Source organism: Protopterus annectens, chromosome 8.part0 (assembly GCF_019279795.1).
Source record: "Protopterus annectens isolate FY-2018-M chromosome 8.part0, PAN1.0, whole genome shotgun sequence".
Lineage (NCBI taxonomy): Eukaryota > Metazoa > Chordata > Ceratodontiformes > Protopteridae > Protopterus > Protopterus annectens.
Genome location: NC_056741.1, coordinates 753,106,899 through 753,122,722, shown reverse-complemented (window position 1 = coordinate 753,122,722; position 15,824 = coordinate 753,106,899). Strand labels below are relative to the sequence as shown.

The 15,824-nt window shown below is 38.9% G+C and overlaps 1 protein-coding gene across 2 annotated transcripts in view; it reads left to right on the top strand.

Annotated features, from left to right (window-relative positions):
* Window positions 1-10,301, top strand: part of PKLR (pyruvate kinase L/R) — a 711,145-nt gene extending 700,844 nt beyond the window's left edge. For both annotated transcript variants that reach the window (XM_044080213.1, XM_044080214.1), the window contains exon 11: window positions 8,322-10,301. In XM_044080213.1, coding sequence (XP_043936148.1) covers window positions 8,322-8,428 — 107 coding nt within the window. In that variant the 3' untranslated portion in view covers window positions 8,429-10,301. The remainder of the gene's footprint in view (window positions 1-8,321) is intronic.
* The last annotated feature ends 5,523 nt before the right edge of the window (window positions 10,302-15,824 follow it).

The window sequence follows — 15,824 nt, the reverse complement described above, 5'->3', positions numbered from 1 at the left end:
TAGACATGGGTCCAGGGAAGTAAATATTGTGGGAAGAAATATCCAGAGAATTGTTTGGCTAGGCTTGTGTAGGCCCTAGGGCCAATAGCCTAGTACCAACCTATGAACCTAAGAAATCCTCACTACTCTGTAGTCTTATAGGTTCATAGGTGTTTACTAGGCCAATGACCATAAGGGCTTTTTTAAGCCTAACCATGCATCCCAAATCTCTGACAAGTTCTGACACCCTTGATAAGTGTAAGCATGGGACTGGGAGATAAACCATTTACAGGTTACCTGTTTGCATTAGAGACATAGATGCCAAACCAGGGATGAATTTCTGGTTTCCCATCCAATTGTCCAAGTTGCACTTGAATTGGATTAGGGAGGAACTCTACTTCACATGGATGGGGAGCCTGTTCCACAGATGGGATAGTCTCTGGGATACATACCCATCTCTCCAGCCGGTCCTATTTATATCACAGGCAAGGTTTAAGTCTTTAGAACGGGTAATTCTGGTACTGTTTGTTTTATGGATATGCAGGATGTCCATCAGAGTGGGGTCTGACAATGCTCTGTATGCCAGGCATAGATCTCCCCTCCAAAGCTTGTAGGAGACGGAATACAGGGATAGAGTCTTGAGGCGGTCTGCATAGGAGATATTACTTACACCGTGTATTCTTTTAGTGAGGGACCTCTGTGGACATTCCAGGTGTTGGATATGTCTGGTTAGGTACATACCAAAGGGGGCATTGTACTCAGTGATAGGTCTGATGAATGCCAAATACAGTGGAACAATCACTTCCTTGGACTTGGATGCCATACCTTTGTTTACAAGTTGCGCAGCTTAAAATGATTTCCTCACCACAGTAGACACATGATGATCAAAGGCTAGATTAGTATCAGTGTGTGTGCCTACGTCCCTGACTACTGGGTCAACTCTAAGGGGTGTGTTTATATGATAGCTACCAGGGATGGATGACTTCCCAAAGGATACTATTATGCATTTCTTGGCATTTAGTTTGTCCATGGCTCTGACACCAGTTATTTGTCTGTGTCAGCCCCTCCTGGAGAACGTTTGTGTCAGTGTGAGATTCAATGACAGCTCCTAATTTGCAATCCTTTCAAATTTAGTCAGCCAGAGACCACTGACATTGGCCTTGACTTCTGAGACGTAAATGTCAAAAAGGAGCGGTTCAAGGACTGATCCCTGAGGGACTGCACTTGTGACTGGCTGCTTTGTAGAGGTGGACTCCCCAATTCTAACTTCCTGTGTCCTGTCTGTGAGCCACTTGGCTATCCATCAGGTGACATACGGGTTTGTACCTAACCTCTTGAGTTTGTCAACAATGCCCGAGTGGGGTATTGTGTCAAATGCCTTGGTCAGGTCAAAGTAGGCAGTTTGAACAATTTTGCCCTCATCTATTGCTTTGGTGACCTTCTCAAAGAAGTCTACCAGGTTGAGTAGGCAACTTGCCCTTGACAAAACCAAACTGGGTTGGAGCCAGTGCCTGGAGGTTTACTATATCTCTGTTGGTCATCTCCATAATAATTCTTTCCACGGCTTTACATATAAGACTAGTGAAACTTATGGGTCTGTAGTTTCCATGGTCTGTAGCTGGCCCACCTTTAAGCAGAGGGATGGCTATTACCTTTCTCCATTAATGAGGTACAAAGCCTGTTTGGAGACTACAGTTAAATAGTAATTTCAGAGGCCCTGATAGGTCATTCTTCATGCTAATTAGAAGGCATGCTGAGATATTGTCAGGGCCCACTGATGCAGTGTTCTTGGTCTTAGAGAAAGCATTATAGACCTGTTCCCTAGTGATAGTAGGGGGAGTTATATTTGAAGATATTTCCCAAGGGAAGGTTGAGGGGGAGAGAGAGGAGTAAAGTTGGAGCTGAATTTATCAGCCAGTAAGTTTAGTATATCTTCTGGCTCAGTAAAGGTGGCTCCATTTAGTGAGTTCTGCACACAATTGTGTATTGCCTTTGAGGTTGCAGACATAGCTAAAGAATGCTTTGTGGTTGTCCTTGGCAATGGAGGCCTCAAATTTGGCTTTGGTAGACTTTATTTGTCCTCTGAGTTGTTTGTTTAGTTTGATGAGAGAGCTTTTATCCTGCTAGGTGCTGCACCTCCTAATTTTTGCCATGATTTTTTTCCTCCTATTTTCATAGGATTGATTTTGTGAATCCACCAGGATGGCTTCTTTTTGAATTAGTTGTGTACTTCCTGGTGGGTACAGCTGCCTCTATGCAGCTATTAGCATGCTTGTATAGGGTTTCTGTGAACAGTTCTGCATAGTTTATGGGGGCTTGAAATTTTGCCACCTGAATATTCCCAGTTTAGCTGGGGGTCCAGGTTTTATTTATACTTGAAAGAAGACCATTTTGTGGTCTGACCTTTACCAGGGAAGTCATTATAGTAAGGGGTGTGGAGCACTCTCCCGTGTTAGTGAGGACCAGATCCAGTTTGATTGTACCCTTTGTTGGTGTATTGACAATCAAGTCCAGGGAGTTTGTGTGTACAAAATTCAGGAATCTCTGTGGATGTACATTTGTGTCACATAGGATTCCCAGTTAATAAATTCTTATGAAATGTATCCAGTTTTCATTTGATCTGTTTTAGTATAGTTAATAGAGCTCTACTGCTTCTTATACTGTTTGTACCACTTTCGTATCACATGCCGAAGTAATATTTTTAGACTTTAGATGAACTTCACATACAGTTGCAAGTTCATTAATTAACAATTAGCAATTATACAGCAGTATTTGCAGTTTCTCTTGAGAATAATAAAACTAATCCCACACAAGAAAGGTTAGTCTATTACAAATGAAATTGGAATTCACCTTTTTAAAAAACATAACATATATGTAGTACATGGAGAACTGTGATTATCCTCCAGTATCAGGAAAAAGACAAGCTTGTTAACATCTAGCATGAGACCCAATCATAACAGCACTTGAGGGTACTTAACAATTGTTAATGCACCAAGTAAATGCTATTAGGATCCGTTCACACTTGGGGGCTTAGTTCACATTATGGGGCTGTTAGAGGACAGTGCCACCTGGCAAAAAACAGCAGCAGAAGGTAAAATAACTTCATTTCTACCAGTTGTCAGTGCCTCTCAAATCTCCCCGAGTTTCTCTCATATTTTTGCACTGTCTGTTATATTTTCTGATTTTCTGGTAAATCACGAGTATTGCACTCAGTCAGTAATGCAAGACATTAGAATTTCGCTTTTATATCACGCTATCGAAAGATGAAAATAGCGAACGCTATTTCATCAAACCTAAAATATCTAGACCACATAATATCGAACATTCAGAATAGTGAATTTTTTCCTTGGGAAAAAATCCACTATTCTGAAACATACACACAACACAAGCACACCTAAAAACATCAATCCACATACATACACTTATAATCCTACAACTAACCCTACACTAAACTGTACAATACACTATTACCTATCCACTTACCTTAACCCAAACCTTAACCCTAAGGTCCGTCACTATTGCACACTCACGTAACACGTGCCCTCACCCTAAATCACCTAACCAGTGCCATAACCCTAACTCACCTAACCCGCGCCCTAACCCCAACGACCACACAATCGCACACTTACCTAAAGCCGACCCATAACTTTCCACCACAGCACTGAAAATAGCGAAGCCACAGAACCGACCAACCAAATTCTTTCCCTAGGAAAGAATTTGGTGTTCTGCAGCTTCGCTATTTTTAGCGTTTGCTCAAAACGGGTCGATATTAGAACATTCAAAGTTTTAAAACTTTGATGTTCTGATATAGACCCAGAATTTCACACTTCTTATTGTCACAAACTGCATATCAATGCAAAACATGTGGTTCTATTAACTTTTTAAGTGAATAACAGCAGTATTTAAAAACTGTCCTTGATTTTGATCCTTTGTCCCCCTATCAATTTTGGATTTGGTGAAACTTCTTAAGCAAAGAAGCTGAGAGGTGTTCTTCTGTCTGACAGCTCTAAGTGCTTTACTGGGTTTCAAAGGTGGCAAAACACTTTGTGCTCAAGCACTGTTTTTTCTGTCACTGGTAGTAAATGGAGATGATAAAGCTCCATATACTCACTCTAAAGCACGGAGAACAGGTCACCAGCTGTAACCATTCATTTTGTGTTCTTGACATGGCTGACTGTATTCATCTCTTGCACTTTGCTCTTGAGGTGAATTTATTGGCATCCATGTATTGAATAAATAGCCAATTATGATTAGATATCCAATTATAATCCACTGTTTATTATTATATTTTATTGTGCCATGCTTATGACAGTAGGTAGATGGCCACTAATGCTATCCAGTAACATTATTTCACATTTAACTACTTTTAAATTGTCATCAGCTAAAATCCAGAGTAGTAAACACATTTACCTGATTTAGAATCTAGTTGGTTTAGACCCATTTTGAGTTAACCCAAATCTATCTACCATTCCTGAAGTTAGTGGAACAGACTGAAGTGAGTTTTGTTTTAAATCTATATCAATGATCCATTTATGAAAGTGTTTCATTTGGGTGCTAGCTTGAATCAAATACTCCCATTAAAATGTTGTGAACAAGTTGTAAATTGAACATAAATACAAATATTTCATCAGCATAATGAATTATGAGAAACAGGTTATTAGAAATATTGACAATATATCTTAAATGTCATATTTTAAATCCTGTTATAATAAAACAATAATCCTACCTCAGCTTCACATTACTCAAGACCGAGGTGAGAAGTTTCAAAGCCACCATGCTAAAGGATAACACTGTCCAAGCTGCAAAATCCTTTACTAATGCACTCTATGGGCACCTACAAGAATGCATGGATTGTGCTATCCCAAACAAAACCAAGATTTACTCCTCCAAGAAAAGGAAACAAGTCTGGTGGACCCCTGCCATAAACAAGCTATACAATACAAGGAGGAAACTAGTACAGAAAAGAGTAAAATCCCAAGAAGGGAAGACATCCCTGATCAGTATCAGCAAAAAACTACATTCCCTCATAAAATCATCCAAGGCTAGCTTCAAAAGAAAAATTGCCATGGATTCCAAAGATAACCACAAGGCATTCTTTAGCTATGTCAAGAATCTAAGTGGAAATTCTCAGATCTGCTCGGAGTTGGTGCAGAATGGCACAAAATACACTGAACCGACTGATATAGCCAACATCCTGGCAGACAGTTTCAGTGCAAACTTCACCTCCCTCTCACCCCCAAAAGGGCCCATAACTATACCAGAAGAATGTAGTGCCCCTGAAATCACAGACACTCAGGTTAAAACAGCCCTCTCCAAAGCCAAAAACACAGCATCAGTGGGACCAGACGGTGTCCCAGGTTGCATCCTACATGAGCTCAAAGATGAACTAACCCCCTCACCTAAACACAATGTTTAAACTCAGCTGCTCCACAGGCTACGTGCCCAGAGAGTGGCGCACAACAATGGTTATTCTGCTCCACAAAGGGGGAGCCACAATGGACCCGGGAACTATCGCCCTGCAAAGCTATGGAGTGCATCATCATGGATCTCATTAACAGAGACATTGGGAACCTCCAAACACTGGACCTTACCCAGTTCAGCTTTAAGGGCAGATCATGCCTCCTAAACCTAGTGGACTTCTTTGAGACAGTTACCAAGGCTATAGATGAGGGAAAGGTAGTCCACACAGCCTACCTAGGCCTCACAAAGGCCTTTGACACCATCCCCCCACTCGGGTATTATAGACAAGCTCACCAGCCTGAACATAAACTCCTACATCACGAGATGGGTTGCCAACTGGCTCAGACAGAATCTACATGGTAAGAGTTGCAGGAGCTAGGTCTGACTCTAAACCGGTTACAAGTGGCATTCCCCATAGCTCAGTCCTCTAGGACCCCTCCTGTTCGGCATATACTCCTTGGAGGTACAGGCAAGCACAGGAGGACTATGGCTGACCAAGTGCACAGATGACTGCAAACTAGGGGCTATAATTGACTCTCCAGCTGACACAGACATCCTCCAAAAGGGTCTCACTGTGACAGATACCTGGTGTCAAAACCATGGCCTCAAGCTAAATGCCAAAAAGTGCATAGTCATCCCCTTTGGAAAAAACAAAGTACCTACAAACTACCACATAGGTGGCAACCCCCTAAATACGGAAGATATAAGGAATCTGGGGACCCAAGTAGATAGTAACCTCTCCTTTGATAATCACATTGCCAAAGTGGTTAGAGACTCCTATGAGGTCCACCTAATCACAAAAGGGTTTACATCCAGATCGAAAGTAGTCATTAGGCCCCTCTACGCATCACTCATCAGACCCATCATAGAGTACAATGCCGCATTTGGGATGTACCTTACAAGACACCTGCAACAACTGGAAAGACCACAGAAGTACCTCAACAAGAGGATAACTGGCCTCAAGCAGATGCCCTATGCAGCTCGACTGAAGAAACTCAGCTGTACTCTGTTGCATACTGCCTACTCAGAGGTGATCTCTGCCTGACATACAAGGCCATGTCCAACCCAGAATTGATGGACATGCTCCACCTAAAGAAAACCATATCCCCTCGAGCCACACGCTCTAGGGATCTAAACTTCACCACAACAATAAATAGGATGTGCTGGAGGGATAGATTCCTGTCCCAGAGACTTCCCATGCTCTGGAACAAGATTCCAATCTACATTAGGCAGAGCTCCTCGCTAGCTCTCTTCAAGAGAAACCTTGATGTGTGGATGGGAAACCAAGTTTACCCCAGGAATCACTTCAATGGCTCTGCTGGACAGAGGCACAGGGAACTAATCTAAGGGGGCGGTGAAAGCAAACACATTCCGGCTAGGCTTATAAATGCTTTCGGGCAGATAGCCTAGTACCTACCTATGAACTTATGAATCTATAAGCTGCATTTAGTCTTAATATCACTATTACCAATAAATTCCTTTGGGAGACTGAAAACGTAAAACTCAAGAGTCTGTACCCTAAGATTCTATTGGAAAATAATCGTCACAATAATGAGTTATTTCAACCAAAAATTCATTTCTAGCCTTTAATTGTTAGATATTAACAACATAAGTAATTAAAAACACATGTAGGAAAGTGAACACAACTTACTTTCCTTGACGCGCAGTAGTTCAAATTAGAATTTTGTGTCTATGTACAACTAAAGCTGCTGATATGAACCCTCTAAAATTTGTGATATTGAGTACTGACAAACTACATTTCCAAGAGTCAGACCACCAATTCACATTGTATCTAAACCACAACAGTCAAGGAGACTAACAGAAGTAATGACAATAAGGTGTTTTGGCTTTAAACAGTACAGTTAAATAACTTGATGTATTTTGCAGGCAGCTGTTTATCTGGATTGATTTTGAACCCTAGAATCCTTAAGAATCGGGGAGTAACAGTCTAACATAAATAGTTGTCATTGTTACATAAATTATCTCTTGAACCTTTTTTTTTTTAGTATTTTTCTTTTATTTTTCCTTTTGTTGACTAGGTTAATCCCACCAGGATAATAGCTTCCTTTCAGGAGAGGCCCAAGGTGGTATTTGTACTTCTAGAGGAAATTTACAGTACATGAGAGAACTTATCTTACTCCATTTCAATAGGTGCCATGAGCTGTTTTACATCCACCTCAGCTACTGTCATCCCAGGCAGATGGTACTTTAGTTTTAACATCTCATCCAAAGGACTGTGAAGAGTATTAACTGGAGCTGGAATAGAACTCACAGACCTCTGGTCTTCTAGCACCAAAGGTGAGAGTGATACCTTTTGACCCGCTGACACTGCTAAATGCTTACATTTTATTTCTGAGTCATCTTGGCCAGTGATAATCATTTCCATTTTCCGTTTATGAACCTATTTTTACATAGACTATAAGCTCTCAAAGGTATACAGAGGCTTTTTTCACTGTACAACAACAACAGATGGATCCTTGATGATTGGATATCAGTGTGAGAAAATCATTGCAGCTAATTTAGGCTGCTGTTTGTTTAACCTGCTAACAGGAAGATGACTGATTTTTAAGGAAAAATAAGGGTTAGCTCTGAAGCATATTATGCAGTACTATATTAGACTACAGTGATGTGAATTCTAATGTTCCTTTAAAACTGGTTATAGGTGACTGCCTTTGAGTTGCAAGTTGTTAATGACTGTAATATTTGAAGCGGTAGGAAATAAATCCTTATTAGCTGTTCTGCTTTGCCTGTCTTGGCACATTATGAAGCTATGCAAATTAAATTTGTATACTGCTATCAAAATTCCTTGTATTCAAGCATTTGAATAAAAAGTCAGCATATGTTTATGAAACACTTCTATAAAGTATTATTTTTTACTGCAGGCAAAAGCCAGAATTTCTTCAGTAAGGGTGATGCAGTGATTGTGGTGACAGGATGGCGACCAGGCTCTGGACACACCAACATCATGAGAGTAATCAATGCCCCATGAATGGTCTTCCTGCTTTCCACTCCTGATGGACACCAAGCATCTTCAAGGACTACCATGGATCTTTACAAAAGATGTATAAACTGAAATACTATTTTGTCAGTGTTCTTGTAATTCATGCTGTTGTCCTTGTTGTTGTGTGGGGCCATAACATTTTCTTATTTAGTTTAATGGGGAACCAGCACTTAGAAACTTGCACCAAATATAAATACGAGTCTGCTTTAAACTAAGTATGTACTGACATTTTTTCCCTTTCTTTTTCTGTAATTTATGATAGTATATCAGGTGGATTCTCTGTATTTCCTTAATGACGTATCTGTGTACCACAAACCCAGAATCTTCATGAGGTAACATCAGACTTGAGCCAGCGAGGTGAAAGTTTAGTACTACGCACTGCAGAATGGAGTTTTGTATGCTTCAGTATTTTTCTTCCATTACTGACCCACTTTTTCACTGGAAACCATGTAAGGTTTAGGAAGACTGATTTACTCTATGAGATGTATGGTGAAATTGAAAATATCTTGCCTTAGATCACAGCATATTTAAAATGTTTAATCTTCCATTACTGCAGGGCTTCTCCTATTCTAATGTCAAACTCCTAAAGCAAACTGGTACCTGGTGGTTTATTAAATAAGTACTCTGACAGCATGTATCACAAGCTATCACATTCCCAGGAAAAGCCATATTATCTGTCAACCAGTATGCGAGTCACATTAGTGTGAAATAACAACCTCACACTGCCAAAACATTCTCTAATAAAGATTCTACTGCTTTTGTTTTCATACACACAGCTGATCTATTTTCATATGTCACCAAGATTTCATTCTCTGGCTGGCAAGTGATGTCCTTACTATACCAGAACAGAAAGTAAGTGTGCTTATGTCAGACTGGCACAAACATGCCACACATGGTAGAGAATATTTCTCCATTTTTACAGTGCCCTTTAGTCAGCTACATGAGTTGGCCTAGCTGAGTTCATTGTAGGTGCTCCATCCTTTTTCCCACTTGATGTTTGCTCTTGTTACTGTGTGCGTAACATAGGTTTATAGGTAGTTACTAGGAATATGAACAAGGAGACCGCTGATGAGCCTAGCCCAGTTTCCCAAGAGAGAGCACTGTCTGGTTAAGGGATGTGCTCAGAGCCCCACATTGGGCAAATGGACACCATGGGAATGTCTGCATTAACTGCCAGACAGCATTATTTTAGCAATATTCCAGTTAATCTATGACATTCCAATATCATTACAGCCATTTTTATTTTTTAAGTTTCCAGTATGCCAGAAACTGATATCTTAGGATGACTTTGCCTCAGGCAAAAAGATGCACATCAGCAGAAGCATTTGGACAGCTGCTTTCATCCACTTTGAAAATGGTTAATTATTTAAGACCTTAGAGGAAAACACAGCAAAACCATTCATCCAAATGATGTTCATTACTTTATAACGAAGCATATTTTATATTGTGCTATTCTAATTTCATAGAATTTTACACAGAGAACGATGATGGGTAGTAACTTGATAGCAATGTGTGCTGACAACCTGTTTACATACCCTCACCCACATACAGCCCTGAAAACTGCAAGCACCACTTCTAAGAGTCATAGGAGAATTTCCCTTAACATTACTACTGTTTATGCTGCGTGTATAGCTTTTATTCTTCACAGACATATCCCAAAACCATTGTTGACTGGCTTAAGTAGATCTCAAGCCCTCCTTTAATGTTATTTGTGATATCTGCAACACTCCGCACTTAAGATATCCTTTATGTCTGCTCGTAGGAGCATCTGTCATTTCCTGGTTTACCCCAGTTTCAAATAAAACAAGTAATCATTGTTTACATGTCATTCTTTCACTTAATAAATGTCTAATTACTGTTATTGTTGTATAATTATTTCTATAATTTCTGTGTAGTGAAAGTGAATTACCCAGAAAGACAATCATAATGCTTTTAAATAAATAATGGTTATGTTAAGTAGATCTTGTATATCTAGCTCATATGGTGGTGATATGAGAACATTCTGCATTCTATACAGATGTGTATTCAAAAGAAGAAAAGTACTTCTGTGAAGGAAGGCAACTTTCAAAGAGAGAATGTGTGTGTGTGTGTGTGTGTGTGTGTGTGTGTGTGTGTGTGTGTGTGTGTGTGTGTAGGGCGGGGTTTCATAGATAGGGTTTGCGTGTATGTATGTATGCATGTAGATTGGATAGGTAGATGGATAGATAGGTGTGTGTTTGTGTGTACATGTGAGTTTTGAGTGTACATGTGCCAATACATGTAGAGGTTGGATCCATAGCCCAGACAAATTCATTCTCATTGCCTCCTATTCTTCTATACCCATCAGGTATTACCTTTCCTTTAGATGTTTCACTTCAAAGAGTTGGTGAGAAAATCTTCTGTCAACAAATATAATTCTGTTTTATAGGTCTGATACTTCATTCAAGAACAAATAGCAACACCCATTTTACAGTTGTATTTAAACTTAAGCATAGCCAGCAGTGTTGTCTTAAATGTCTGGAAAATAGATGTCAAATAGGAGAGGGACCAAATCTGAGCACTGTGCTTTCAGTAGTGGCATCTGCAAGCCTAATCACATGGCTTCTGTCAGACAATTAATTAGCTATGCACTGCACAACACATGATTTACAAGTCTGTCAGCATTGCCTGAATAAAGGTCTCATCTAGGTCCAGAAATGTGGTATGTATTGCATAACCACTAATCACTATTTTTAGGACTTTTCAAAGAACTGAATGAGGTTAAAGATGCAGGTCCTGCCTTTGACAAATCTAAACTGATGAGAGTCCAGGGTTAACATATTTTCAGTGTGCTGCTTAATGAGGTCTGACCATAGTATGTTTCATAGTTTTAGATAAGAGGCATATGTGACTAACAGTTCTGTAGTCTCCAGCTTTTGTGGTTAGGCCACACCTGTAAAAAAAAGCATTGGGAATGGCTACTAATAGCCGTATAGGTGCACCATCTTATTGACAGTTGAAGTCCCTAGAAAGGTGTTCCCACATAGTTATATAGAAGGCTACTGCTTACTGTAGCTTAACTGAGCCATTAGTTCACATTGTATTTCCTTTTTCCATAACAGTCATTGTCCTAGCAGACCAGACCACCTCCATCCCCAGGATAGGTAAGCCGATGTCAGATGATCACATCTTCCCTCCCTGGGTGGTTTCTTCAGCACCCAGGTTACTAATCAAACCAGGGTCATCTGGGTTATACTCCTGACTTCTTCCCTCTATACCAGAGACTCAACTAGTGACTTTTTTCTATTGCTGAGTTAATGTAATGTGTTTTTGTGAACATTTTTGCAGTTGTGATGGACTTTTATTTCTCTTGCAAACCTTCTTTCACTTTCTTTTTGCCTAAAGTTTGCCACAGTGTTCTGTCTATAATATGCCATTTTCAGGCATGCTTAGAATGCTTGTCCAATTTCCAAAAATGAATTAAAATCATAACATATAAATACTCTAGCTTAGATGTTGACGATCTCCTCCATATCAGGGCTTTCTATGGACATTTATAAATCACTCTATATTGATTTACTGCTCTCAAGTGCATGTGTAAAAAGCATCACTTACACTGCAGTTACTGTGTTTTCAACATTTTTCACTCCCTCCACCTCCATTTAACTCCATTTAACTATTCTTGGTGCCTACAGCAAGGGGCTTTCTTGAGATGACATCATCCACAACAAAAGTAAAAGATGCAGAATGCTTACAACTTCATATTGCTTCCCCAGAAGTGCCTTTTTATTTCTTATTTGTAAAATAAAAGCTCTGTTCCTGTAATAACTATATTATTTCTATTTACATTTGACTTCAGTTACCAGAGATTCTGCGTGAGAGAGGTTTCTATTACATTTCAGATCATATCGCATAACTAGCAGCAGCTGTGCTGTGACAATAATAATAATAATAATAATAATGATAATCCTGGAAATGTATAACTTGCATCTCACTGCAGTCATTGCCTGTAACAATGCACCACTTTTATCAGACACATAACTAACACACTTTTATGGATGGCCCTACTAGTAGGTAAATACCTGATTCTGTTACACAGCTTGCAAAATGCGTAGAAGCATCCCCAGTAGGAGGATATAATTGTTGTACTCTGTCATTCCCTTAGTATTACACTACTCTCTTCATGTGACATATCAAAAAGGCCAAAACTATAAAATAGAGCTTTTGCATTATAGGGGAGTCAGCCAGATGATAAGGACAAATGAGTGAGGCACTGGTTATGCTAGGATAATCTGGCAAACAAGGTACAGGAGTATTAAATGTTAATACAATAGCAAAATATTTCAGCCCCCCCCCCTTCTTACAAACTTTTTATTCAAGCCTGATATCAAGCAGAAATTTCACCTGTTTAGATTGCTTTATCAGTTGATTTTCTTTTGGAGATGCCTTTCTCCGTATTATACCATGCCTCTTGAGATGTCAAACTTCTGTATTCTCAAGCTTTTGAAAAATATTTCGGAAGTCAAACTTCGTAAGTTATAACCTCCCAACCAAAAAAAAAGAAAAACACACACACACATTCTAAATTAATGGAAGTCCTTGCATGAACTCCAGGACATATAGAGCCAAGCTTCTTCTACTGTTGTGTTGCTGATACTGTGAGTCCTTGGTGCACTGTGAGTTCCTTTCTTCTTGGTTCATAGAAGCATCTGTGAACTGCAGTATATGTGGGTCTTTCCCTCGATGTCTAAAATTGTCCTTATTTGATGTCATCTCTTGAATCAGAAACAATTTGAAATTGACAAATGGCTTGTGTTGTCCGCACTGCAGCTGGAAAGGAAATTCTAACAACAAAAGAGCAAAACCTTAACTTATTCTTAGTTGACTTGTTTATATAACTTAACGTTTTCAATTAATTCAAGTAATGTGCAACATATGTAATATTTCAGCATGTTTACTTCTCTCTACAAATCTTCACATATTTCACAAAAAAAAAAACCCTGCTGATTGCATATTTCAAGTTGAACTACTGATTAATATGTCTTCTTCATATTGTATATTATTTGACACTTATTTGCATTTCTTCCTTGTCATTACTGTAAATATAATAATGCTGCATTTTGAGTTTTAATGTAGATATAGAATTACTGTAAGGAGCTTTTCTCCCCAGGCCTCCATTGAAAATGGGCTCACATCGGCCCAATGGACTTTCCCGGTTAACAAACTGCAAATAAATAAGTAAAGTAAATGTTAAGCATAAAACTGATTGACATTTCAACTCAAAAGAGAAATCAAGATATTACTCATTACAACTGACTCAATGATAGTAGAAAAAATTAAATTTACAACTACAATCTAAACTGAAATTACCTACAGTATATATAAAGTATGCCAAATCACACAGAAATATAATAATTGTATACTCAACATTTTTATTATGATATAGCCTGAATTATTCTGAACAGAAAACTAGAGTCAATTAAGACATCTGTTTAGATATCACTGTAGTAGCATTTACTTTATTTTCATAAGCAATGGTGGTTATATTCAGAAAAAGGAGACATATTTTTTTACATTTTTTTAGTTGTTGTTTTTGTGCAACAGCTTAGTGACACCAAAGAAGTTGTAATGGACCATAAAGCAGCATTAAGTTGTGCCAAATAATTAGTTAACTGAAATTTATCTGACCTAAATGCTTCAACAAACATTTGAAGTGTTGTTTAAGATTTTGTAAACATATTGCAGTCCTAAAAATATGTAGCCAATCAGTTCTGACCTATTTTTTTCCTTGTATATTTTTCAGTTCTGTGTGACAAAGGAAATGGTCTATGTGTAAATCTGTCTCTCTCTCTGTATGTAAATATATATATAGACACACACACACACACTTATATGTGCATAGTACTGAAAGCTTGAACTGCAAAATAGTGTTCACTGTACATCAAACATTTAAAGAACAAAATTTAGCAGACTGAAAGAGGCACAAACTATCTTTTTCATATCCTTTAAGCATACCACTAGCTCCAGCCGTACTTCACTGGAATAGTGGTAATGATATGGGAAGTATTTTTCTGAGGTTGGGTATAGATTTGGGGTTATGGTCAAGGTTAGGGTTGGCAGATATTAGTAAAGTGGTGCACGGGGTGGACTTCATTCCCCCTCACCAACTTTCTAGTACCTGCCAACCCTAACCCTGCCCTTAACCCCAACTCTCCTTCTGATTTTTGAAAAAAATATTCCTGTAACACTACCTCTCAGATGCAAAACACGTATAAAGCACACTTTCTCACATGCAAACACACACACACACACTCTCTCTCTCTCTCACACACACACACACACACACACACACACACACACACACACACACACACACACACATGTATGTGTGTGTATATATATATATATATATATATATATATGTACACACACACACACACACACACATATGTATATATATATATATATATATATATATATATATATATATATATATATTTTTTTTTTTTTTCATTGGTGTATACTAGTCCTGCCAATGTGTCAACAAAGCTTAAATCCTTAGGTGTAGTAATTCTAATACTATTCATTTTGTGGCTATGCAAAATATCCATCAGAGTTGGTCCAAGGATGACTTGTATGCGATGTATAGATCTTCTCTTAAGTCTGTATAAAACTATAGAGATATTTCTTTGAAGCGATGTGCATAGGGCTGCTTGTTTACACCCTGCATTTTTCTTGTGAAGAACCTCTGGACGTTCAGGTTGTTGCATGTGGCTGATCAGCTACATACCAAAGGGGGCACTGTACTCAACAATGGGCCTGATAAGGGCTGAATACAGTAGAACAATGACTTTCTTGGACCTCGATACCATGCCCTTGCTTATAAGCTGAGCAATATAGAATAATTTCATTACTACTTTTGACACACATTGGTCAAAGATAGGTTGCAATCTACTTGTGTACCCAAATCCGTGACTACTGGTTCTACTGTTACGGGTGTGCTATCCATCCTGGGTCCTATATGAAAGGCAGTTAGCTATCTAGAGTGCAACATATGGGTTATGCCTGTATCTGTGAATTTGTTTCTAATGCCCGAGTGGGATATTGCATCAAATGCCTTAGACAGGTCAAGGTAGGCAGTATGCATCATTTTATCCTCATGCATTGCCTTGGTGATCTTCTTAAAGAAGTCCACCAGACTGAATAGGCATGATCTGTCCTTGACGAAACTAAATTGGGGTGGATACAGTGTTTGAAGTTTTTCTATGTCCCTGTTAATCATTTCTATGATAATTCTTTCTATGGCTTTGTATATGAGATTAGTCAGACTTGTGGGTCTGTAGTTCCCAGGGCTCACTGATGGCCTTCTCTTGTGCAGAGGAATGACCTTTGCAGATGTTCTTTATTCCACATTGCTGCAGTCCTA